General features: G+C 38.2%; 4 protein-coding genes across 6 annotated transcripts; 3 read left to right on the top strand and 1 right to left on the bottom strand.

Moving 5' to 3' along the window:
* Positions 1-9,308: 9,308 nt before the first annotated feature.
* LOC131014413 (probable pectinesterase/pectinesterase inhibitor 17) lies at positions 9,309-12,060 on the top strand. The gene is made up of 2 exons (XM_057942376.1): positions 9,309-10,233; positions 11,138-12,060. The coding sequence occupies exons 1-2, from the start codon at positions 9,351-9,353 to the stop codon at positions 11,827-11,829; spliced, it is 1,575 nt and encodes a 524-aa protein (XP_057798359.1). The 5' UTR covers positions 9,309-9,350; the 3' UTR covers positions 11,830-12,060.
* An 850-nt stretch (positions 12,061-12,910) lies between these two features.
* LOC131018994 (pectinesterase-like) lies at positions 12,911-14,440 on the top strand. The gene is made up of 2 exons (XM_057947680.1): positions 12,911-13,553; positions 13,628-14,440. Exons 1-2 carry the CDS (start codon positions 12,911-12,913, stop codon positions 14,311-14,313), a joined length of 1,329 nt encoding a protein of 442 aa, XP_057803663.1. The 3' UTR covers positions 14,314-14,440.
* Positions 14,441-15,121: 681 nt separating this feature from the next.
* LOC131014411 (beta-fructofuranosidase, soluble isoenzyme I-like) lies at positions 15,122-21,298 on the bottom strand. 3 transcript variants are annotated; one of them, XM_057942372.1, is made up of 5 exons: positions 20,744-21,298; positions 17,057-17,916; positions 16,543-16,940; positions 16,080-16,167; positions 15,122-15,523 (listed from the first exon to the last, which is right to left on the bottom strand). In XM_057942372.1, the coding sequence occupies exons 1-5, from the start codon at positions 21,132-21,134 to the stop codon at positions 15,323-15,325; spliced, it is 1,938 nt and encodes a 645-aa protein (XP_057798355.1). In that variant the 5' UTR covers positions 21,135-21,298; the 3' UTR covers positions 15,122-15,322. The 3 variants fall into 3 exon arrangements, with proteins under 3 accessions (XP_057798355.1, XP_057798356.1, XP_057798357.1); XM_057942373.1 differs by lacking the exon at positions 20,744-21,298 and adding an exon at positions 18,946-19,004; XM_057942374.1 differs by lacking the exon at positions 20,744-21,298 and adding an exon at positions 18,002-18,216.
* A 195-nt stretch (positions 21,299-21,493) lies between these two features.
* LOC131014412 (uncharacterized) lies at positions 21,494-24,442 on the top strand. The gene is made up of 2 exons (XM_057942375.1): positions 21,494-21,659; positions 22,419-24,442. Exon 2 carries the CDS (start codon positions 22,509-22,511, stop codon positions 24,315-24,317), a length of 1,809 nt encoding a protein of 602 aa, XP_057798358.1. The 5' UTR covers positions 21,494-21,659; positions 22,419-22,508; the 3' UTR covers positions 24,318-24,442.
* Positions 24,443-24,920: the final 478 nt, after the last annotated feature.

Raw genomic sequence — 24,920 nt, 5'->3', positions numbered from 1 at the left:
TTGCAGATTTCCTTACAAGGGATGGAGCTCCCTGAAGTGGAGGCCATCGAGGCAATACAGGGGCAGCTCTTTGAAAGTCTAGAGCTGCTACAACAAGAATGGCAAAAGTGTGTTCTACACACTAAACAAGCGGGAAAGATACAAGCGGCTGACGAAGCCCAAGTATCCAACCAAATCGATGCTTGCTTTATGAAGATGTTCAATCTTCAGGAAGCTCTCAACAAGCCGCTCTTGCGCGTTATCCGAAATGATCGGATTAAAGCAATGCTTTCCGTACAGGGCAGATTACCTGTAGCAGGGGATTCAAGTACCCCTAGCACGAGTTCTAAGGCGCCGATTTTACAGCCGGAGCCCAAAGAAAAAGATGTTGTTAAGGGGTCACACCCTGAATCAACATGTCAACCCTCCACCTCTGGGGTAAAAGAGGAAGAGATCAATCTTAGGCCCATGACAGGCCAAGTTAAGGTTGATACTAATTTTATTGATATTTCTCCTTCTTGGCAGATGTATCAAGACAGGTGGGAGAAACTTCTCACAAGAAGGGGCATTAATCCGGGAAATTGCCGGGTTGATGTTGCAGGAAAATATCCGAGAGTTTGGATGACCCCAGGAGCCAATCCAAACGACGTCAAGGAATGGTATGAGTTTGGGGCTTTGGCCTCAGTTTATACCACCTCTCCAGCCTTCAACGAAATCAAGGGTCTACCCAAATGGATCCAGAGAACGGTGTTTGAAGCTTGGGAGAACAACGAGTCCCTTAAACGGGGAGATGTTCTGGAACTGTACTTCTTCAGCGCAGCACCAAAACCCGTCGGAAAAGGAGTCCATGAAGCTTTTCACTTCATCAAGCTTCGGAGACCAGATACGGGAGCATTGAACCGGATCAAAGTTCCCGAATTTCAAGCTGCAATCGTCTCAACATTTACGGAGGAACAAATCTCCACGAGACGAGCATAGGGTCTATGGGTGTGTCTCATAGAGATGGACAAAATGAAGTCCAGATTCAAGTTCTTTCAAAGTTCGGATCTGGGAACGTTCCTGGTTAACACAATGACAGGAACAACAACCGAGTTTGCCGAAAAATCCTTCGAGAAGAAGAGGCAAACACTATGGGACAACAAGATTGCGGGGAGCAAGGAGACTCGTCGCAAATTCTGCAATATGGCTCATCTGAGCCATTGGATCGAGAGAGTCTGTGACCAATGTTCGTCGCAGAAGGAGCCAGAATTCGGCAAAGGTTTCTTCCCGAAACCTGACAAAAGAAGGTTCCGGTCTGATGAGCATGACAAGCATCAGACTCCAAAGGGGAGAACCCCGCGGGCACCAAAAAAGTAAGGTGGCCGACAAAGCAAAGTGAATCATGTGATTCACAGCAAGGATCTCACCCACAAAAGAAACGACAAAAGTGGGTGGAATGACAGGAGGACCACTCACCAAACGCTCCAGGACAAACGTGAGTGGAAGGAAAAGCAGCCGGCCCCTACCAGCATTATCACAAAGCGATAAAGCAAGGGTCCAGCACCATGTGATGACACCAACAAGTGTCGGCAATAATGGCCAACAAAAGAAGGTGGATGTCACAATCAAAACAGCTGGCCACGAAGATGGAATCCGAGGCCAACAACCGAACAATTATAGAGGGGTTCAAACCTCTATATAAACCCAAGTGCTGGAGAGAAGAAGGCATCGAGAATTCAGAATACATTTTCATTCACCACTTCCTCTCTCTAGGAAAAATTATCTTTGTAATTTTTTTATTTTGTTTTAAAAGTTTTCAATTTTAGTTTTAGTTCCTTTTATTTTTATGTACACAAGTATTGGCTACTATGAGTAGCTAAAACAAGTTAGTCTCCTCCCTTGGGGAGTTTTTTGAAATAAATTAATTTTTATATAATTCCTCTATAAACGCTTAGTTTTTGTCCAACTATTCCGGTTGAGTAAAAATATTTTCTTTATTTTTCCAACAAAGTATTGAGTCGACACTTAGTGAAGGAGAAGGGTTGCAACCATCACTTGCGAGTGTGTGGTTGGTGCGTGCCAGGTGGGCAGACGAGCCGTAAAAAGCAACAAGACCGACTCCTGAAGAAGACCAGTCGACAAAGGTATAATGTTGGTTTAATTTAAGATTTATTTCGAAGTGTTACGGAAGCATGTTGGGCCTGATTATTTGTTAAACTGTTTTAGAATTCATAATGAGGGTATTTTGTCTTGGTTTTGTAATTGTTGGGGTTATTCTGCAATTTTTATTCTTGAGGGGTCGATTTCTAATAATTTGAAAATGGGAATGTTAAGATTGGCTACAATTTGAAAGGTGATATATTTCTTGGCAAAGATTGAAAGGTTAGAGGCAAAATGAGAATTGTGTTAAAGTTGGTATATTTTGAGGCCAATTACCCTTATCCAAACTATAAAAGAACAATTTAACAAGCATCACATTTCACAACATATGATCAATCTGACGGTCAAGATCATGACATATTTGCCTAAGGGCCCTCAACATATAACTTGCACATTGTACATTTGCATATATAATAAGGATAAACATAATTAATTTAATTCCACGTATAATATCCCAACCTTAGCTTGACTTGGACGTAAAAGTAAAGGGTAATTTTAAACGTAGCCTCCAATTTTCTCATTATAGCCCCTTATTAAAAATAATAATAAAAATAATTATAATTTTACTATTATACCCTTATAGCCTATTTAAAATTTATAATAAATAAAGTTTATAAAAATTAATTTGAAAAAAGAATAACACGTAAAATCTCTTCGCATATAAATCACGTATAACCCCATCTTGATTCTTATTTATAAATAACTCTAATAACTCCATCAATATATATAGCCTCCAACTCAAAATTTTAATTATACACAGAGAACAAAGAAAGAACAGACAAAGAGAAAAGAAGAACATACGCAGCAAGCAGGAAAAAGAAGACCATAGTCACATTAATCAAAACTATGCTGCAGATTACAACTAGACTTCTAGCAAAAAAGAAAAAACAGAACCAAACAAACCATCTACAACCAATAATTGTTGTGAACTCCTCCTTGCCTTTTTTCTTCACTTCAAAACCTTCATGGAGCGTCGGCTTCACCTTCTGCTTCGAGAGTATTATACGCAGAGGGCGTGATGACGCAACTCTTCCTCATCATTGGTGTCTCCATCATTTTCGATAGGAGAGTGCCGCCGGCCGAGGACCTGACGGCGCTCCCATCCCTCATCTCCCGCCCTCTGATCGCCGGCGACATCGGAAAATTCCCAGAGAATTTCACCGCACTCGGCGGCCTGCCCTTCACCGGCGTACACTGATCAAAATCCAAGGGCACCGACTTCAAAATCCTCAGCGATTCGACGGCGTCACGCCCGGTATCCCACGAAAGCCCTTTTTGGTGCGGAGAATTTGGCGGCGGTCCACTCGCCCTTGGGTTTGAGGCCCATGAGCGGCTCCGACGTGCCGACGAGCGGATGGCGGCCAGGGAGGGGCTACAAAAGTATTTATGTTCTTCTCCATTATTCTCATTCATGTTCTTAAATTTTTAATGGGGGCTACAAAAATAAGTTGGAATTATTTGAGTTGGGGTTATGAAAAATTTGAGATTGTACGCTAGAGTGTTTGAAAATTATTTTTTATAAATTTATTTTTTTATTATAATTTTTAAATGAAGTTATAAGGGTATATTAGTACAATCGTAATTATTTTTATTATTATTTTTAATAAGAGGCTATGAGGAGAAAATTGGGGGCTATGTTTAAAATTACCCAAAAGTAAAACTCAATTAGAATCCATGCGCGACGCCGGCCTAGCAAATAATAATAGCTAGCCCATTACTTTACCCGCTATTCTCAGCCCACTACACTGTCAAGCCCAACCGCTTTAACATTCTTCTCGGCCAAACTATAAAGCCCAAGCTCACCAATTATTTAGTCATCTCACTCCTTGAATCCTTCTCCTTCCTCACCTTCACTACACGCACAACAGCAGCCCCCAGCCCCCCTTACTCCTCGCCGTCCAAACGCCAACCGGCGGAGACCTTTTTCTCTCACTTTCTCTCCCTTCCCAAATGCAAATGCATAACGTGTATATATATATATATATATATATATATAGGGGAAGGCTAAAATAAGAACGCTTCTTAAAATATAAATTAGGAATCATTTTCAGCCCTTAGATCATCAAGATCTACGGTTGATTCATCACCTTGTTAGATAAATTCATGGTCTTGAGTTCGAATCCCAAAGGTAGCAAAAAATTATTTTTCGCAATTCATACCTTTGTACAGTTTATTCATGCGTGTTATACATAAAATTCATGCATTTTTGTTGGTTCGTAATTCTTAAAATAAGGGTGGTTTATTGAATAACCGCCCCCTATATATATATATATATATATATATATATATATATATATATATATGTTCCTGCCATATATTTTTACCTTGACCAATTTTAGAAAATATTGGCATTGACTAACAAACGATTTTTTTAATTACTTTTCTTTATTATATATAGGGGAAAAGGTGCAGATTGGCCCCCGAAGTAGTAGCCCCTATAGCGTATAACCCCTCTTACTCACTGTGTGTGCAACTAAACCCCTGAACTCCGAGAAAATGGTGCAAATTCCCCCCTCTGACCTAACGCCGTTAAGTGTCCGTTAACGTTTGGGTTTAATTGCACCCTCTACTTCAGGAGTGGATCTGCACCTTAATTTTTTTTTTTTTATATAATTTAAGCAACCCACCTCCGGCATCAACTTAACCATCCCCGTACTCATCGATTCTGACTTGCACCTTGTCAGCTCGCACGCGCTCAATCTCTTGGTTGTCGACTGCCCACCGCTTACATGCAGCAACGCCACCAGCTTCTTCACCGCCCCGCACAACAACATCTCCTCCAACACCTTAACCTTTTAGGCTTATCTTATGATATTAATTGTGTATATATTTATCTATATAATATATATTTAAATTTTATTTATTTATTTTTGAATAATCATTAAAACTCAAGATAATAATTATGATTTTATTTTTGGTTAATTTAATATTTGTAAATTTATTTTAAAAGAGAAAAAAGAATGGATCTGGGTCGAGACCCTGTGAATCTAATGGATCTGGACATGAATTTCGTTTTTTTGGACCGGATCCCGACCTAAGTAAAAAAATACGGATATGGATTTGGACCAAGCAGGATTCGATCCAGGTCCACATCTGGAGTTGGTGATGCTGCTGCATGTCGGCGGTAAGCAGTCGACGATCAAGAGATTGAGCGTGTGCGAGCTGACAAAGTGTAAGTTGGAGCCGATGAGTAAGGGGGGCAGTTAAGTTGATTCCGGAGGTGGGTTGCTGAAAAAAAAAAATTAAGGTGCAGATCCACCCCTAAAGTAGAGGGTGCAATTAAACCCAAACGTTAACGGACACTTAACAGCGTTAGGTCAGAGAGAGAAATTTGCACCCGTTTCTCGGAATTCAGGGGTTTAGTTGCACACACAGTGAGTAAGAGGGGTTATACGCTATAGGGGCTACTACTTCGGGGGCCAATCTACACCTTTTCCCTTATATATAGATACTCCTGTTTTTTTATTAAATATCCAATTTTCATATTTTTCTGTTTTTCTAATAAGTGTTTCATTTTAAAATTTGAAAATATAATTAGTTGTATATCTGCATTTATTATAATGATTAATAAGGTTATAAATGTAAATTTCTTATTTTATTGGTATGTATAATTTGACGTCTTGGTGACACTTAATAAAAGCAGATGTTTCATTTTTTGATCATCCAACATTTTGATAACCATTTTTATTTTTAGTAAAAGCATGTGAGACATTTGCTCCACTTTAATTATTTTAAAGCTAACATAAAAGGTGGGAACTCTTATGCCACTCGCAACACACCCAACCACTTTATTAAAACTCGTGTTACTCTCAAATAGATATTAAAAGTTGGGACGGAGAGAGTACTTATTTTGAACTAAAACAAAAAAGTATTTGAAATTATGATAAATATTTTCTAAACATATTTTTAAATTCATAATTAAACTAAACGTGCTTCCCACTTTACCATTTAATTAGCTACTGTATAGTCTTATAAAAAAATGTCCTTAAAATCCAACAAAACTAATTAAAAGAAATGAAAGCAACGAAAAAAAATAAAAATAAAAATAGAATGAATGGTGGTTTATTTGGCTGCACGTCTTATTTGTCCAAACCTACGTACGCCTCTCCGGTTTCATATAAAACCAACATTCAGATTAACTGAATAATAATCTTAGTTGATACGCGTTAACGTTTGGCACCGCCTCCTCACTATATAAAAAAATCAACGCCCAACGTGCTGCTTGATATTTTCCTCTATATTCTCTCAAAACATTGGACAAGTTCAAATAATGATTTTATATGTTCTAATAGTTCAGAATTAATTTGTACTATAATTTTTATACATAATTTATAATATATAAAAATATTATTATAAAATAATAATAATGTAATATGAAGAAGCATTATCATAAAAAGAAGCATCAGTCTATACATATTTTTGGTGAATGAATAATTAAATAATTTGAAACATTGTGACAATAAATTCGAATATGAGACTTTTGACCTCAGGTATTATCAACCATTTTAACCAATATCCAAAAAATAGTATTGCGCTTGGTAATTAATGAATTGATCATGGCAATTCATTTATTCAATATCCATGGATTAAATTAGTTTAATTAAGTTCATAGAATTGGGATGATTTTACCTCAACTCATTCTTATACAAACTGCTGCATTGCATCAATAATAATTTACATCTAGCCGGGATAGATGCATCTGAAATTAACACTGCATATTACATCATAACAAATGCATAACAATATGAAAACAATTGCGCTCATATTCTCGCTCAATATAAAAATATACAAACTGTTGTAAAAATACAAACATACAATTACTTATTTGATCCAATTAATTTGACTGCATTATTTGATCCAAGGGTGAACACGGGAAATTTTCATCTAACAGCCACATTTTCAAGTGATGGTACAAAATAGTTCACATTCTCATTTTATAAAGGATTCTTACTTTAATTTAGCATGTCTAATACAGTCAAGTCCTATAAAACAAGATAATTAAGATGCAAAAATTAGGAAACAAGCTCAATTCTTCAACAATCTAAATAGATTATAATATATTTAAATAATTAAAGATATTCAGATGAGAATTTTTTGGCAATCAAAATTAAAAATGACATCCTTGAATAGTGATGATTCACAGTCCATGCGTTTTTATTACATAACCTTCCCATTTGTTATTCCTTATTTTATCGATCAAAATTAATAATCCATTGCATATATAGTAAAAATGTAAAATCAAAAGAAACACATAAGAAAGAGAAAACGATAAAGATAAAGAAAAAAGCAAGAGTAAACGAAGTTCTTCTGCGGTTTATAATTTTCTATATACAAATTGGACATGTTTACGTGGATTGACAACTTTTCCTCTAAGGCAACTTAACATTCAAATATGAGATTGAAATGGAACAACTAATTACACAGCACATAAACACACTTTTTCACATTAGTAATTTAATTCTGCGATGTTCCAAAGCATTGACTCGATCGGGAATGAATATATGTATCCATGGAATTAATTGTTCCTTATTACAAAAGTCTTTCTTCCATGCGGACAAAGCGTATAAGCTGGACCGTTTAAAAATTAAATTCTAATTACGATTTAATTAGACTTTAAGAGGACATTTACTATTCAAAATTGACAATATATAAGATTGAGTATTTTTATTACTAGCTAGCTAACTTTCCTATTTCTTTCAATTGGATATGAATCAGAATCTCAAATTATAATTACCAAAAAGGCCTTAGAATATCTAAAAGCTTTAATTCATTTGGATAATAATAGATTAATTTATACTCCCTCCATCCACCAAAAATAGTTCTAAAGGTCGACGGCACAGGTTTTAATAAAAACAGTTGTTGTATTGTGAGTGAAGAAAGATGTCCACTTAAAAAGTAGTATTTATAATGATAATTAATTGTATTGTGAGTGAAGAATATATGACCCACGCCATATGATAGATAATTTCAAAAAATGGAAATAGACTAATTTTTGTGGACATCCCAAAATGATAAAAAATGACTATTTTTTGTGGACGGATGTAGTACTGTTTAAATAATATAAAAATAAATTATAAATTGTTATTATAGTTGCAGATGTCCGCACCAGAATTATCGTCGTTACAAAAAACTTGCATATATACTTTCACTTTCTAGAATAATTAAGAAACTTATATCTTGCGGACCATATATTTTCGATATATTATGCCTCTCAATTAATGTAATGATAAATTTATGAATCACATTTTAAAGATTTTTATAATGCGTGAAATCGATGTTGTAATTAAGGTTGATTGATGTGAACTTAATGAAGGGCGATGGTTTAGTGGCGAGTCGTATAGAACCAGCTGCGAACGATAGAAAACTTCAAAAAATAATTAATCGAAATTTATTTAATGAAAACTTACTAAAATAGTATAAGACTTTGCATGGTAATTGTTGCGTACAAGGTCCTCACCATTTACATTTCATGCGTATTTAATCTCTTTGAGTCTTTGATTTATGTAGTACTCCCTCCGTCCCGTTATTAACGGCACGTTTATTTTCGGCACGGGTATTAAGGAGAATTGTATTAGGAGAAAAGTTGTACGGACCACATGTTTAATGTTATTGCTAATTAATTTTAAATATTGTTAATAAAATAACTTTCTTCTTCATCAACACCTCTCTTCATCAACACCGGCGAGGCCGCCGCCGCCTTCCCTTCGCCTCGTCAGATCTTGTAATTTCTTCAACAACGAAAATCTTGTAATAAAAAATCGACCTATAGTTGTCTAAAACATTTAATTGATACAAAATTGCTGGAGTTAGGTAGAAAAAGAAAGACAGATAAGAAACAAATATATATAGGGCAAATAAGAAGTACCTTATCATGATTAAAGACATAAAAGAAAAATGAAACTTACACCAAATTCCGAAGTCTAAGGCCTAAGCTATTAAATAAAGCACATTGCATAGAAACTCCTCTTCCCGGCCCTCAGATTCGAAGGCCAACAACACGACTAATAATTAATTAAATTCATCACAACCGATATCATACATAGTCAATATATATTTTTGCATTTGAACTTTTCATTGTTTTTTCAGTAGTCAACTCTATCGTTCTCATCTACTACAGCCACACAATAATAATCAAACTAAACAACCTGTCACCATTCTTCGATTAACTACATATATAAGCAGTCTCCGCATTTATCACCATTACTTGAACCTCAAAAACTCATACCTCAACAATGGAGCTCAATATCCTAATCCCCTTATTCCTTTCTCTCTCCTCCTTCCTCTTTATAGCCACCGCCGTCAAAATCCCCTCCGCCGCCGGCATCGCCTGGTGGTGCGAGCAAACCCCCTACCCGGAGCCATGCAAGCACTTCATGACCCAAAACAAAGGCCAATTAATCCTGCCCAAGAACAAATCCGACTTCCGAAAAATGGCCGTGAAACTGGCCCTTGAGCGCGCCATGACGGCGGAGGGCAACACCAAGGCCCTCGGCAGCAAGTGCCGCAACCACCGCGAGAAGGCGGCGTGGTCCGACTGCGTGAAGCTCTACCAGGAGACGATCGAGCAGCTCAACAAGACGGTCGACCCCAACACCAAGTGCACCGACTTCGACGCCCAGACGTGGCTGAGCACCGCCCTCACCAACCTCGAGACGTGCCGGACCGGCTTCGCGGAGCTCGGCGTCACCGACTTCGTGCTGCCGCTCATGTCCAACAACGTATCCAAACTCATATGCAACACGCTCGCCCTCGCCCAAACTAACGACACCACTCATGAGACTAGTGCTTACTACAAGGGCGGCTTTCCTACGTGGGTTGCGCCCGGGGACCGGAGGCGGCTGCTGCAGGCGACGGCCGTGAGGCCCAACCTCGTCGTGGCGCAGGACGGCTCCGGCCACTACCGGACGATCAAGGCAGCTCTCGACGCGGCCGCGGGGAGGAGCGGCAGTGGTAGGTTTGTTATCCACGTGAAGAGAGGGGTTTATAGAGAGAATTTGGAGATAGGTAGCAAGTTGAAGAATATAATGCTCATGGGCGATGGCCTTAGGTATACTATTATCACCGGCAGCAGGAGCGTCGGAGGAGGTTCCACCACCTTCAATTCCGCCACCGTCGGTAAGTTCCCCCGCCACCTTCCACCACGTCGCTTTTCTTGTTTGGAAGTAATTAAAAGGAAAATAATTTTAAGCTTGCATTAAATTAAATTAAATAATTTAATTACCCATAACTTTTTTGAACTTAGATTGAATGAGATTATTTTGCGATTTTGTCGAGAATTATTTGATTTTCTCGTTAGACCCTATAACTTATTTCTGCTAGTAATTTGAGAGAGAGAGAGAAGGAAAAAAAAAAACGAACATGATTTTTTTAGAGTGATTTTTTCATTTTTTTTGTTTTAATCGGAGAAGTCATATATAGTTACTTAACAATTCATAATAAGTAATATATTTTGTTTTTCTGACTAATATTATAAGATTATCTCAAGTAAGATTTATATATGAGTTGATTAGTGATAACGGCGCTAAGCTAGGACAATCAATTACATAAATAACTTGCAACTAACACGCTACAAGAAAAGTTCGGTTATAGTATATTAATTAACTTTTGAATACTAAACAGTTAGACTACAGTTTTTCAAAGACTGAAATACGTCATTTTCAGTTTGAACTTGTAAAGCCAAAATGAGTTTGAAAAATGTATTCATGCAGAATGTTCTAATTTCCAAATACTTAACAAAAAGTCATGTTGAGCGTTTCCCAATCATCTCTAGAAGCACAAAAGAAAACAAAAGAAAATAGAAACCGCAATCCTCATAAAAATTACAGTACGTATATATTATCATAATTTTTTTTAATTTTTTTTTTGAGGAAATCATAAAAATATTAGGAGCCGCAGATAAATATGATATGTATATGCTAATTAATATACTATTTATTTTAATAAATCAATTAATTTAAATATACTCAATCGTATATTTATGTATACGCGTCACTGAAATTTCATTTATGAGAATGATCAGCGGTGACCGGAGAGGGATTCATTGCCCGTGGCATAACCTTCCGCAATACGGCGGGGCCAGAGAACCACCAGGCGGTGGCCCTCCGGTCGAGCGCCGACCTCTCAGTTTTCTACCGGTGCGGCTTCGAGGGCTACCAAGACACCCTCTACGTGCACTCGCAGCGCCAGTTCTACAAGGAGTGCTACATCTACGGCACCGTCGACTTCATCTTCGGCAACGCCGCCGCCGTCCTCCAGAACTGCATGATCTACGCCCGCCGCCCCATGGCCAACCAGAAGATCGCCGTCACCGCCCAGGGCCGGACCGACCCCAACCAGAACACGGGGATCTCGATCCACGACTCCCGGGTCATGGCCGCCTCGGATCTCGTGCCGGTTCTCGGGTCGTTCCAGACCTTCCTGGGGCGGCCATGGAAGGAGTATTCGAGGACGGTTTTCATGCAGACGTACATGGGTTCTTTGGTGAACCCCGCGGGGTGGCTGGAATGGGATGGCAACTTCGCGCTCAACACCTTGTATTATGGAGAGTATAGGAATTCGGGTCCCGGTTCCGCTACGGGTCGGAGGGTCCGGTGGAGGGGATACCGGGTCATAACCAGCGCCGCCGAGGCAGGGAGGTTTACGGTGGCCAATTTTATTGCTGGCCGGTCGTGGCTGCCCGAGGCCGGCGTGCCCTTCACCGCCGGCCTTTGAGATTTTATATATATAAGGCACTACTTTTTAATTAATTCTTTTGGGTTCATACTATTCTTTGCTTTGTCATTAAATTCCCTTCAAACGTGTTGAAATTGTAAAATTTATTAATTGTGATGATGTAATGTATTTTCTAATGGATGAGAGCGCCATTTAATTTGTTATTCATGTATGTACTATGTAGTCTTGGGCATGTTTAGCCCGCATAAGAAATTAATTTTATTTACTATATGTAGAGATTTTCTATCGTCTATTTTATTCAGCATTAAAAGATTATAAAGGCGTTAACGCGTCAGGTTTCAAGAGCTCTTTCAAATCACAAGCTACGAAACTGCAGGTGTTTTGTATACTATGAAATCAGATAAAAATCACAAGCTTGTAGTGGCATATGCTTTGTGCATGTGTTATTTGTTTATGGGATTCCAATTGTTGCATTGTAATTTCTGAGTTCCTAGCTGAAATTCTACACAAGTTCATTTGATACATTAGATTATTAAGTATTACTAATTATGTGCCCACAGAAGATGCGTTTAGAGTTTAGACTCAGTGGCTTTCCTATATATATACAAAATACAACATCAATCGGCTTAATTACGGTTGGACGAACTTGTCACTGCTCGTGATTTTAATTTATTTTCTCAATAATAATTTCTTCTCATGAACAAGGAACGACCATATTACTATTTAAAACAGACAAATACAACTTCACCATATGGGCTAACTGCAATTAATAAAAATTCCATAAACCTAAACCTAGATCTTGTGAGGAAGATTCTGTTTATATATACTTATCACCAAATTCATCAGGTCATTAACAACCAAATTAATACATGAAAACTGAAAAACCATGTTCACTCCTATAAATAAAGATAAAGGATCAACCGTAACATAAATAAATAAAAAAAAAGAGGTGAAAATTCCAAAGTAACAAATCATGTCACTGTTTTTGTTACTATGCGCAGCAATAGTTAGTTGCCTCTCATTTTTCAGTGTTCCAGTTGTAGGGTTAGCCCCTGCACCATCCCCATCCATCGCCCACCAAAACCTCACCAACTCTCTACACATCACTATCAACGCAGCCATGAACGAGGCCACGGATGCGCTGGATCACATAAAACAGCAGCAGCCCAAATCCTCCAACGCGCGCGAACGCGCCGCCCTCTCCGACTGCTCGCAGTTCTACGACCTGTCGATCACGCATTTGAACCAAAGCTTAGACCCCGACCTCGACTCCACTCCTTTCGACGTCCAGATTTGGCTAAGCGCCGCGCTAACAAACCTCGACAACTGCAAGACCACCATGAGCGAGCAGAACGTCACGCATCCGCTCTTCCTCAACAACAAGGCCTCGCAGCTGATCAGCAGCGGCCTCGCCATCAACGCCCAGCTCATCAAGGATAGCCGCGAAGATCTCCTTAGCTGGTTCCCCGATGAAGATGTGCTGAGCTTGCCAGACCTGGCAAGAGATGATACTATAATCGTGGTGGCGCAGGATGGATCTGGGGAATTCCGCAGCATCAAGGAAGCCCTCGACGCTTATCACACAAGGAAAGGTAATGGGAGATTTGTGATCCACGTTAAGCAAGGGACGTATCGTGAGAATGTCGAGATCAATCGAGAGATGAGCAACGTGATGCTGGCCGGAGATGGCATCGGAAAAAGCATCATCACCGGGGATAGAAGCGCACGCTCAGGATTCAGCACCAGGGAGTCTGCAACTGTCAGTAAGTATATTGCTTCACCATTAATTAATTTTCATCTCCATCATGAATCAGAATGTGGTGGTGGGTCCTTGTAGAGGTGATGGGGGACGGATTCGTGGCGCGAGACATGACATTCAGGAACACAGCGGGGCCAGACGGGGGCCAGGCGGTGGCGCTGCTGTCGAGCTCGGATCGATCAGCCTACTACCGGTGCGCCTTCGAAGGGTATCAGGACACGCTCTGGGTGGATGTGAACCGCCAGTTCTACCAAGAATGCCTCATATACGGCACCATAGACTTCATATTCGGGAACGCCGCGGCGGTGATCCAAAACAGCGTAATCTACGGGAGGGCGCCGCGGCGGGGGCAGTCAGTAGTGATCACTGCGCAAGGGAGGACGGAGAGGAACCAGCCGACCGGATTGTCGATCATAAACTGCAGGTTTAAGGCGGACCCGGAGCAGAAGCAAGCGGTGAGGGGGTTGAAGGCGTATCTGGGACGGCCGTGGAGGGATTACGCGCGAGTAGTGTATATGAGAAGTTATCTGGATGGGATGGTGGATCCGGTGGGGTGGATGGATTGGGGTCAAAAGAGTGAGACGGTGTACTACGCCGAGTATGGCAACTACGGGCCGGGCTCTCCCACCAAGATGAGAGTCAGATGGTCGGGTTTCAGAGTGATAAAGGATATTCGTGAAGCCCAAAAGTTCTGTGTGGCTAACTTCATAGCTGGTCTCAAATGGCTGCCGCATACTGGGGTGCCCTTTTCTGCTGGCTTATAATTTCTTTAATTACTGCCTTCCTTCACAGTCATATATACACTACATTTTAACAAGTTAATTATCATCCGAGTTTAGAAATGAGGATGTATATATATGGAATTGATAAAACAAGGCCACCATTTTGCAAGCCGCCTCTCTCCCAAATGTCTCTTCTCATTTTTCTTACAGAAACGACGACATTGCTTTGCATCCATATATGTCATTTTGAATTTCATGATGAAATTCTATAATAAGTTTATTAAAAGTTCGAGTACCATCATATATAGTTCAGAACATTTTCTTGAAAATTGTTCAGATTTGGGACATAAACATATGTTTTCCCCTAAAAAATTAATATATGTCATTTCCATATCTTTTTCTAGATTTTGTGAATTACTACTAGAAATAGACGATTGTCATGTTGCAGTTTGTAGTATTTGTTATCCTAATAATTATGAAGTTCTTGATTCTTCTATATATAGTATATGTTTGTTTTACTTTAATTTGTTGGCCTTTTGGGTTAGAGTCTTAGAGATTTAGGATTCATGCATGCCAATAGATAATATCTGGCGTACGAATTTTAGGATATCCATTGATGAAGAACTAATAATATAACAGAGGATCCCAATTTAGTAGATTTGAAAATTAATTTGAGGTTTCAATACCTACTCAAAACTCATAGTATAGTTCTAGATTCTAGCTCGCAATAAAGCAAATTCTTTTGTAATAATTCCAACTGCAAGTTAATTATTATTTTTGGACAATTATAACTTATTAGAAGTACATAAAAAAATTATTGATACTGCAGCATAACTAACTCATCAAAACCTCAGAAGAAAAAGTTCTCAACAAGTTTTATTCAGATGCTTTTTGAAGAGCTGCTGGCAGGCTTTAAGGATACAACAAAATCCAGCAGAATTAATTATGTGCATGGTAACACAATGCATGATATATACTATCAATCATAAATAATTTCTTATGCCTTCCAGAATTGAAGACAAGAGTGGTAGGTAGATTATTGGGTGTATTCTCACATTTGATCAAATGGGAATGAATGAATATCTGCAGAATCCATTTTCCATATCTTGACTGATGCAGTAACAGTGGCTTCTGTAGCATTATTGAACAAGAAAATGCGTGCAGCACCATTGATCGCCTTTGTAGGATACACTCTTGAAGTTATCACTCTTCTACCCCCTTGAGCAAAGCTCTCCACGATCGAATGATCAACCTAAAATTGTTTCAATAACCAACACAATAGAGGATAATTAAATATTGTGAGAAGAAAGCAAAATAATTTATAATACGAGGAAGGAAAAATGGTGAACTTCTCTTTTGTGTAAAATGTGGGAAAAGAAATGAGACATTTAAAGGCATAAATTTTTGTTGTACATCATTTTCCATGGATAAATTGATCTATCAAAGTAACGCAGCCTGATGGATAAATTTATCTATGGAAAATGATGGATAACAAATTTATGTCTTTAAATATCTCTTTTCTTTTCCAACATTTGACACAGTATTTTCCTTCCTTATTTTCACTTCAAAGATGAATAATATTATTATTCATCTTTGAAGTGAAAATAAGGAAAAGAAAAATGGTGAGCTTGTCTTTTGTGTAAAATGTGAAAAAAAAAAATAAAGGAGACATCTCAAGGCATAAATTTTTATTATCCATTCTTTTCCATGAATAAATCTATCTATCTATCAAAGTAAACGCAACCTAACTGAAAATTTACTAGTAAAACTTTTCATCAATAATTAAAACACTTAAATAATTTCCATACCAATGATCGGAGGGATAACTTTTCACCATCAAGCACAGGGACTTGGCTTCCGTACACTATCTTGCCAACATCAGAAGCTTTTGAAGACCTGCATACAACATAAGTAGACACAGTAAATTAAATGTGTAGAAAGCATTCAATTCAATACTCTGCTTCAACTGTTCATCAATGCTTCTTCCTTTTACTTTATATATTCTAGTTATATGCACATATATCTGGATTTTTTATTTTATTTTTTGAGAGAAAGGGAAAGGATTTCAATAAGAAAAAGAGACGGTGTTCAACAAAGCAGGAAGGGAGCCTGCAAAAGAGGGCATCGCCCGGGAAACAAAAGCAAAGCTAGCAAGACTATCTGGATTTGGATAATTGCCATTTCACTTTAAAGCCGTACGTGTTATATAAATCATACATAGTTTTCAATAAGCATATATGCGAAAGCAAAAGTAAGAAGAAATGAAGTAACCTGAGCTCATCTGCACAAAAATGAGTTTGAGTGTTGGCATTAGTGCCCTTGACTACGTAGAAGTAAATCGGAGTTAACTCCGACAACATTTCATCTGCAAAGATTAGGACGCCAAATGGGCCTAACACTCCCCTATTAGCAGCACCACCACTCGTTGGGCAATCGTAGCTAATGTCAGCCGCCGCCGACGTGGACACCTGATCCTTATCAATCTCGAACGTGGCAACCAAATCCAGCTGCGATGGCGAGTCAAGTGTAAGTGGTATGAGAGATCCCGGTGCAAGCTTCACATCATTAAACTCAACGCTGTCTGATCTTAAGCTCTCCACTTCCTCAACTGGCCATTGGAGTATGTTTTTGCCCGTCTCTTTGTCCAACACTACGCTCCTCGGTATCGACTGCATGCAATCAACACAAATCCATAATTACTCAACTTATATCACCAATCAATACCTCTTCAAATTCTGGTTTAGTTTAGAATGTCATGCAACTCAACAGTATGTGTTAAAGATACCTGAACGCCAGACCATCCTTTTAACAAATCAACAGATTCAGCATCAGTTTCGCTAATCCAACCCCACAGGATTCTCCTCTGCTTATTTTGATCGTAAAACGTCTTTGACGCATAATATTTCCCGTAATCATACCTCAGCCCAATTCCCACGTCATTTTTAGGATCATCGGGTATCCATTTGTTCTTAATCGGGTCGTACACACCCAGTGCATAATAATCATTCTTATCATCATCCAAGCTCGTTTTCAGCACGTGCTTAACACCCGGCCCATTAACCGACGTGTCAAGCCCATCTTCCCCGGTCAACGAAACCGGGTAAAAGTCAACACACTCCCACATACCCGTACCCGGGACCTCATGCAGATACTCATCCGCTAGTTCATACTTGATGAAGTCCGTGGTCTCATAAACAAGTGAAATACCGGTCTTATTCACCTTAGAACCAATCGCTATGCGCCACTTGTCGCCGTCGGGACTAAGCCACGCCGTTGTGGGATCCCTGAAATCCTTGGTACCGATGCCAGGTGGGGGAAATAAGACCGGATTGTTAGAGTCCTTAACCCAATCAAGTAGGAGAGGGTCCGATAAATTGGCCGGGTAAGCTAAACATTGGACTTGGACCTCGTTGTGAGTGTCTCCGGTGTACAACATGACGATCCGGCCGTCGGGTAGGATCGTAGCCGACCCGGTCCAGACGCCATTGATGTCGTACCATTGGTCGGGCACCATTGCAAATGGGAGGTGAAGCCAGTGGATAAGGTCCCTTGATACAGCATGGCCCCATGTGATATTGCCCCATACAGCTGAATCCGGATTGTACTGGTAAAATAAATGGTACCATCCATTGTAAAATAATGGACCTGTCATCAATTTATTATAAACACATTAAACCTTCTGAAATCGGCAAATTAACAAATAAATCAAACTTTAAGTTATAATTTATACCGTATTGTCGCTCCGCCACTGTTTATACGTATACATATGAATTTTTTTTCTCTAGAAACTAGTAAATCGGAGTAATTGTCTCGATGGGATGAGATTCAGTATCCCATAATTTTATGTGTGTCACTATGAATTATAATTAATTTCTACTTCAATTTTTTTTTTTTTGGTTAAAGTATACACCATAACTTTGAATTTATCAACCTATTATTAACTAATAAAAGTGAAATTAAATGAAAAATAATTATATACCCTAATTGGATGGAATAAACCCTAGTTAATAATCACAATATTAAATTAAAGCCACAAAATTGAAATTGGAGAAAAAAATATATAAGAAAATAAACAAAATTAGTGGAACACAAAGTGGGGATTGAATACAAATCCCTAGCTTATCAATAGCAACAAAACTTTTTAGGCATAAATTGCATTATGTTCGAGTATTGATATTATTGACTCTTTTTTTTTTTGAGAGGTTTGATATTATTTACTTTAAAAAATATTATTTGATGTACGTAGTTGAAGTGATTTTCATGACAAACATTACATTGGCAAATCAACTCTTTCTATTATTGCTAAGACTAAGAGGATCAAAATAGACCAGAAAGAAAATAATTAGAGTTAGACCCAAATTCAATTGCTTTAAGCTAATTAAAACCATGTGGCGATACAAGATCAATTATTTCACTTAATTCTAATTCTGAATTTATTTTTTAAACTGAAAAATTAATATGGTTTTATACTTTTTTGTCTTCCAACTCATCCAAATAGTAAAACCTAACACGCGCCTAATTGTTTGAAAGTTATAAAACGAATAAAGGGGATAAAAAACTGCATCAGCGAGTCAAAGACGTAATAATATATTTCATGAAAATTAGATGGACCTAAATTTATTAAGAGAACAACATTAATTTTACACGGAAATGAAGTATATTGCTGTGCTGTACCTAATAAATTTTTCATCTCATATTTCTCGTGGCAGGTAGCTACTGCCCAATCACAAATTAACATCTGCTACAAACCGTGAAGTTAGAAGAATTGAAAACTAAGCGCTTGCATAATTAGACCTGATTTTTCTCAGCACGTTAATTACGTGTAATATAGTTGTGATTATGTTCACCAAGGAAGAGTAACTAAATTTGAACTCTAGATTTGTCTTTTATTAATTAATGATATTGTGCTATTAAAGAAGTTGATAATTCTCCATCGCCAACAATTCAGCAAAACTATTTGACAAATTTTGGTACGCTACGAAATGAAATACTACATAGTTTAACAGTTATACTAATATTACTAAAATAATCATTTTATTGATTATTCTTAATTCTTATATCTTAGAAAAACTCGTTATTGATATTTGATGAGTAAATATACATATATAGACAAGTGAGAGGATGGAAGTTGAGATGGAATAGGAGTGGGCAATTTTTTGGAAGAAAAGCCTCTACACGTAATATTAATAGGTGGACCCTAAGCCCAATAATTTTGGCCCCTCGACATCAATTATAGACAACCAATTATTTCTCATTACATTTTATTTTTCCCACCACTGATTATTTCTCACGTGAGAAACTTCTACAAGTCTCACTCCAAACTCATTCAAGAAAGGCACCCTCCCCACCAAAAAAAAAATCTTACTTACTCATTTTTTCACAAAAAAATTATCATTTCAAATTTCATTACTGCATACTTTTTTTTTTCTTATATTTGACTATAAATTATATTTTTATTCTAGTGTTTTTTTAACTAATAATATACTTACAATAATTTTAACAACCCGTGTTTATTTTCAAACGAGACTCTTTTTTATGGATAGAAAAAGTACAAGAAACTAGAAATACTGGATAGCTATCATTATTAGTATTCTTTTCTCTTTACCGTAAATATATGATAAACTGTTATATTAAATTCAATATTTTAAATCTTCTTTTAGAAACCATATATCACCCCATATTTTCAGCAAATTCAGAAAAGAACACACACTTATAAGTAACATAATCTATTGTTTATGTTATATGAATAAACATAAAATAAGAAACGAGGTGTAACTAGAGGATATACACGATTTATTTTATGAATTGTGGGAAAGGGTACGGTAAGTATATACAGTATATTACTCCATCCCTCCCACTTCAATAGGCTTATTTTCCATTTTAGGTTCTCACTCTAATAGGCCCAATCTTAATATGGAAATATTTAAGAATTTATTAAGTAACAATAAAGGAGTACTATTTAGTCTTTTCATAAAAGAGTACTCTTAAAAGGTTATTTTTAGGTGGACCACACTACATTTAACTACCAAAAAGTGAATTTCTTAATCTTCGTGTTGAAAACAAATAAGCCTATTGGCCTAGGATGGAGGGAGTACACAATAACTATTTAATGTACCTTCTATCCAAAAAAAAAATCTCTTTAATTTACCGCTTAAATTTTTACGAAAAAGCCGTTCCTCATATACCAAACAAAATAATCTTTCGTGATTACTAGTCAACTATTATACGTTAATTTGAGACGAATGGTTTTAAGTTGATCCATATTTTAAAGAAAATTGGCCAAGAAAGAGTATAAATTTGAGAAAATTACGTACCATTCGGATCTTTTGCAGGCGTCAGCGTCGTATCAAATATGAGAAGGGGGGAAATGGAAGTTGGATCAGAATCGTATGAATGAATATATAGACTTAAGAAATTAATGAGTTCAAAATGTAAATGAAAATGAATGATATATGGTGAAGCTCTCCCTTACCATTTATCCAATTCTTCTGAGGTTGAAAATGGTAGGCCGTCCTCTGCCACGACAGCATAACATTAGTCCAAGCGTAGCTCAAATTTCCGCCGCTGACTTGCCGGAAAACCTTCTCCGACACCCCTTGTGCCACCCCTCTTGACGGTGCCTCCGCCGGAGTAGTAGGGATTTGGGCACTAGTACTGCCCTCGAGTTTAGGTAGAGAATCTGGGTTTTGGTTTTTGATGATCAAAAGAATTAAGGAAAGCAAGAAAAATGATGAAAATAAAATGGCGGGCAAGAGTTTCTTGGTTTTGGGGCGCTCCGAGTGGGGGCCAGCTGGAATGGGGGTGTAGGAGGCCGCCGCGCCTTCGATATCATACGGCGGCGAAGGGGAGGAGCCGCTGGCCATTTCGCGATTCAGATTAATGGGTGTCAAACTGTGATCTTGTGTTGCTAAATATATATACTGGCAAGAGTTTCTAGGCACGTGATTGGATAAGGTATGTGTGTTCAATTTATAATTAAATATTTATAATAAGTTTTAGTATCATTTGAACAATTATTTACAAGTGTAATATGAAGCCGTGAGATTGGAATTTAAATTAAAATCTTGCGGTGACTAATTAATTAAGTTTGTCCATCTGCTAAATGATTTGATTCATTTCATTAAGAAAATAGCTAGCTACATACGTACTATAAAATCAATTGAGATGGGAGTTTATTTCTAACACGTTTATTTCTAACACGCTAAAGAATTGTACTATTAATTTCTAGAATGACATTATTCTCGTCAATATTTGAAAAACCTACAAATTATTTTATCAAAATGCTTATTGCTGGTTTGACATACAGCCTCATCAATCAGGACCACCAGAAAGATCGTACTAAAACCAGACAATTGAAGCAAACCAATCAATTTGGTTGGTTACATCTGGTAATTCTTAAATTCGATTTGGTACGATTACAGAAAATTCAATAAATTTACATGTATATTATCTCTATTAGGCTTAATTCATTATTATGGGTTGGTATATAGTGAAAATAGTTATTTTTCGTGAAAAATCAATGAATAAATAAGTCAATATAATTGGACTAATAAGTTTATTGTAATGCACGAATAGTCAAATTCAGTTAATATGGTGAAATTTTTGCTCCTTCCAGGATTCGTACTCAAATAGAATTTTTGCCCCTCTAAATAAATATTAGCCATAAGATTTAAATACTTCACATTTAAAATTTATTCTCATTTTTCACAACACTTGGTCATTTTGGTCACTTTCATTGAACGTTTTCTCTATCTGTTAGTATTATAAAAGAAGAGTTTTTTGCCTCCAAATTTTCTCTCTCCTCTCATTTTTTCCCTCCAAATTTTCTTTCTTCTTTTTTTTTCCATTTTAATTTTTTTCAAAAAATTGTTGACTTCGATTCATGAAAAAATATTCAATATGAATATTAAGTTAAAACTACGAGAATATCTTTAATTCGATGTAAAAATTATAAAAAAAAATTGAAATTAATAAATTATGATCGTTTAAAATGTTAAATTAATTTTTGTTCCTCTCATTTATCTCTAATGTTGATTCCTTTTCCTTTATCACGAATCGCAAATCCCCATCCTCTAACTAAAACAAGAATGAAAACACCTAATATAATACCAAAAAAATCGTAAAATATAACTCTTTTGAGGTCTCAGATTCGACGGCGCTGAGTTTCGGGGCGAATCGGCGCTACCTGATGCAGACGTGCCCTAGCCGCACATATTCCTGCCGCCTCTCGCTGATCGATGGGCACTCCTCTGTCAGCCGGATTTCGCGACAAGGGAGCCCTTAACCTCCCCTCCGTTTCTGCGAATTTTGAAAAGCCACAAAAGCCACACACCATAAATATTCTCAACTCTCCAAGTCGGTCTTCCCCTTCATCAGGCAACGGCGCGGCGAATACTGCAAGCCCTAGCGTGGCTGGAAACGCTAGGATTTCTTATGCGAACGCCACTGTGAAGCGACCTGTTAAGCGGCCGGATTTAGCAGCCCATGTGTTTCACGATTTGCGTCCAACGAAGGAGGGAGATCAATTCTCCCTGAAAATACCAAATGCTTTATATCTTGAGGAGGTTAAAGCTTTTGAGCACGCGTTGACAGGACGTCTCCTGCTGGGGAAAGGCGATAAGCCACGTTCTACTATGGAATTGAAATCGGAACTTCAACAACTTTGGGGTATAGTTTCTGCTTGGCAGTTGATTCCGTTGGGAAAGGGCTATTATACACTCCGATTTACTACAGCGACTGATAAAGCTATAGCGAAGGAGAAGGCGATCTGGGAACTCTCGAAGGGGAATCTTCGGCTCTGGGAGTGGACTTGCAATTTTGATCCGTTCAAGGAAAACTCTCCTTTGGCTAACGTGTGGGTCAGAATTCATTACCTTCCAATCGAATACTGGAATCCACAAATTATCTCTGGCATTGGACGTTTCTTGGGCCACCCCTTGAAGATCGATGGTGCGTCGGCAGGAAGAGATTTTGGACAGTTCGCCCGCATTCTTGTTGAAATAGATATGTCTCTTCCTCTCCCTCATATTATGCTTATTGATATGGAGGAGTTCTCATTTCATGTGGAATTTGTTTTCGAAAATCTTCCCCTTTATTGTGGTCGTTGCAAGATTACGGGACATTCTCCCAATGGATGCCACAAGAACAAATCGGTGGCGCCGGGGGAGGCAAAGGATACAAATACTGCGCTGCCGAAACAGCCGCAATCGATTACCCAGAAATCACAGCCACATCCGGAGTGGCAGCAGGTTGGTGGAAGGCAGCAGGTTGGGAAGGAGCCGGTAGTGGCTGAATCGGAGCAAGTTGGGTCCAAGATTACTGAACCGCAGAAGTTGTTAGGAAACTCTTTTGGATCCTTGGTGGCAGAAGACGTTGAGGAGGAAAACTTGGAGGTGGTAGATGAGGATATTGTTGTGGAGTCTACAGAGAGACGCCTGGCTGCGAGTCCCAGGAAGGATTTAGAGGGGCGTAATGATGACTTCGACTGTGAGGCCAGCGGCTTACAGAAGAAAGATTTAGCCCTTGATAACACTATCAGAGCACAACGTCTGGAGCATGAGCTGGAAAAAACGCCAAACTCTTTGGCGTCGCCGGCTGGGGAGAACACTGAGACTGATTCTCCTATTCTTCCGGGAGCAAATGGAGGAGCTGTGGTAGAGCAGCATTCGGTAGTTAGGACAGAAGATTCAGCGACCCAATCCTATCCTACTCCGGTTGATGTTGAGAAGCAGACCAATCCTACTCCGGATGAGATGGCGAGTCGTATAATTAGGTTAGAGGAGCAGGTTAATCAGGGGATGCAGTTGCTCTCGGAGCAGAAGCGCGGACGTGGTAGCCCAAAGGGCTCGGTAAAGGGACGAGAGCCTGTACATGCCATTCCAGAAGGTTGTATTAAAAGCCGTCTCAGGAATGCGGAAGAAATGGGTTACAAGCCAAGGGAATTTGTGGTTGACCTCACCAATAGGCCCAGTATGATTGCAATGAATAATGTTGTCCATGGGCGTTGGTCGAATGACATGGATGATTATCCTGAGTTTCAGTATTAAGTTACTTAGTTTTTCCTTCTCTTTTCAAGTTTTGTGCCCTTAGTCTGCGTCTTTGTGCTTTCAAGGGATGTTTTTTCCTTTTCTTTTTTAATAAATCTCAATTTAATAATAATACTCTTTTTCCATTTTATTTTGCCTTGTTGGTGAATAAAATAAGCAGATGTCATTTTTTTCCTTTTTAAAAAGTTTAAATGCATGATTGTTTAATTATAATTATTTTAAACAATATCCTTCTTGATAGGCTGATTAGTTTTACAGTGTTTCATAAGAATCATTTCATCTAGATAGGCCCCGGTGCGCACCGGCTTCCCCCCCCCCACCCTCACTCCCCATTACGGATGCTCTTACAGTTTACGAATATACTATATTCTCAAGTTAAAATTGATGAAGTTCGCGAGGAATAGGCTAAGTGTGTTTTTACACATGTATTGGACTGAATCATGTATATATTTTGTTTGCCTTGTGTGTCATAATCAGGCTATTAATGCTGTAATATGGTCCCTAAGTGTGTTCTTACACATGGTCGTATGCTTTATTGAATTATTCTCTTTCATGGTCAAGTATTCATCGATAGCATTGAGGGGCACATAGGAGGATGTGGCA

The sequence above is a fragment of the Salvia miltiorrhiza genome, chromosome 3 (genome assembly GCF_028751815.1).
Source record: "Salvia miltiorrhiza cultivar Shanhuang (shh) chromosome 3, IMPLAD_Smil_shh, whole genome shotgun sequence".
Lineage (NCBI taxonomy): Eukaryota > Viridiplantae > Streptophyta > Magnoliopsida > Lamiales > Lamiaceae > Salvia > Salvia miltiorrhiza.
The sequence above is the reverse complement of the archived record's forward strand: the minus strand, read 5'-3'. Positions and strand labels throughout refer to the sequence as shown.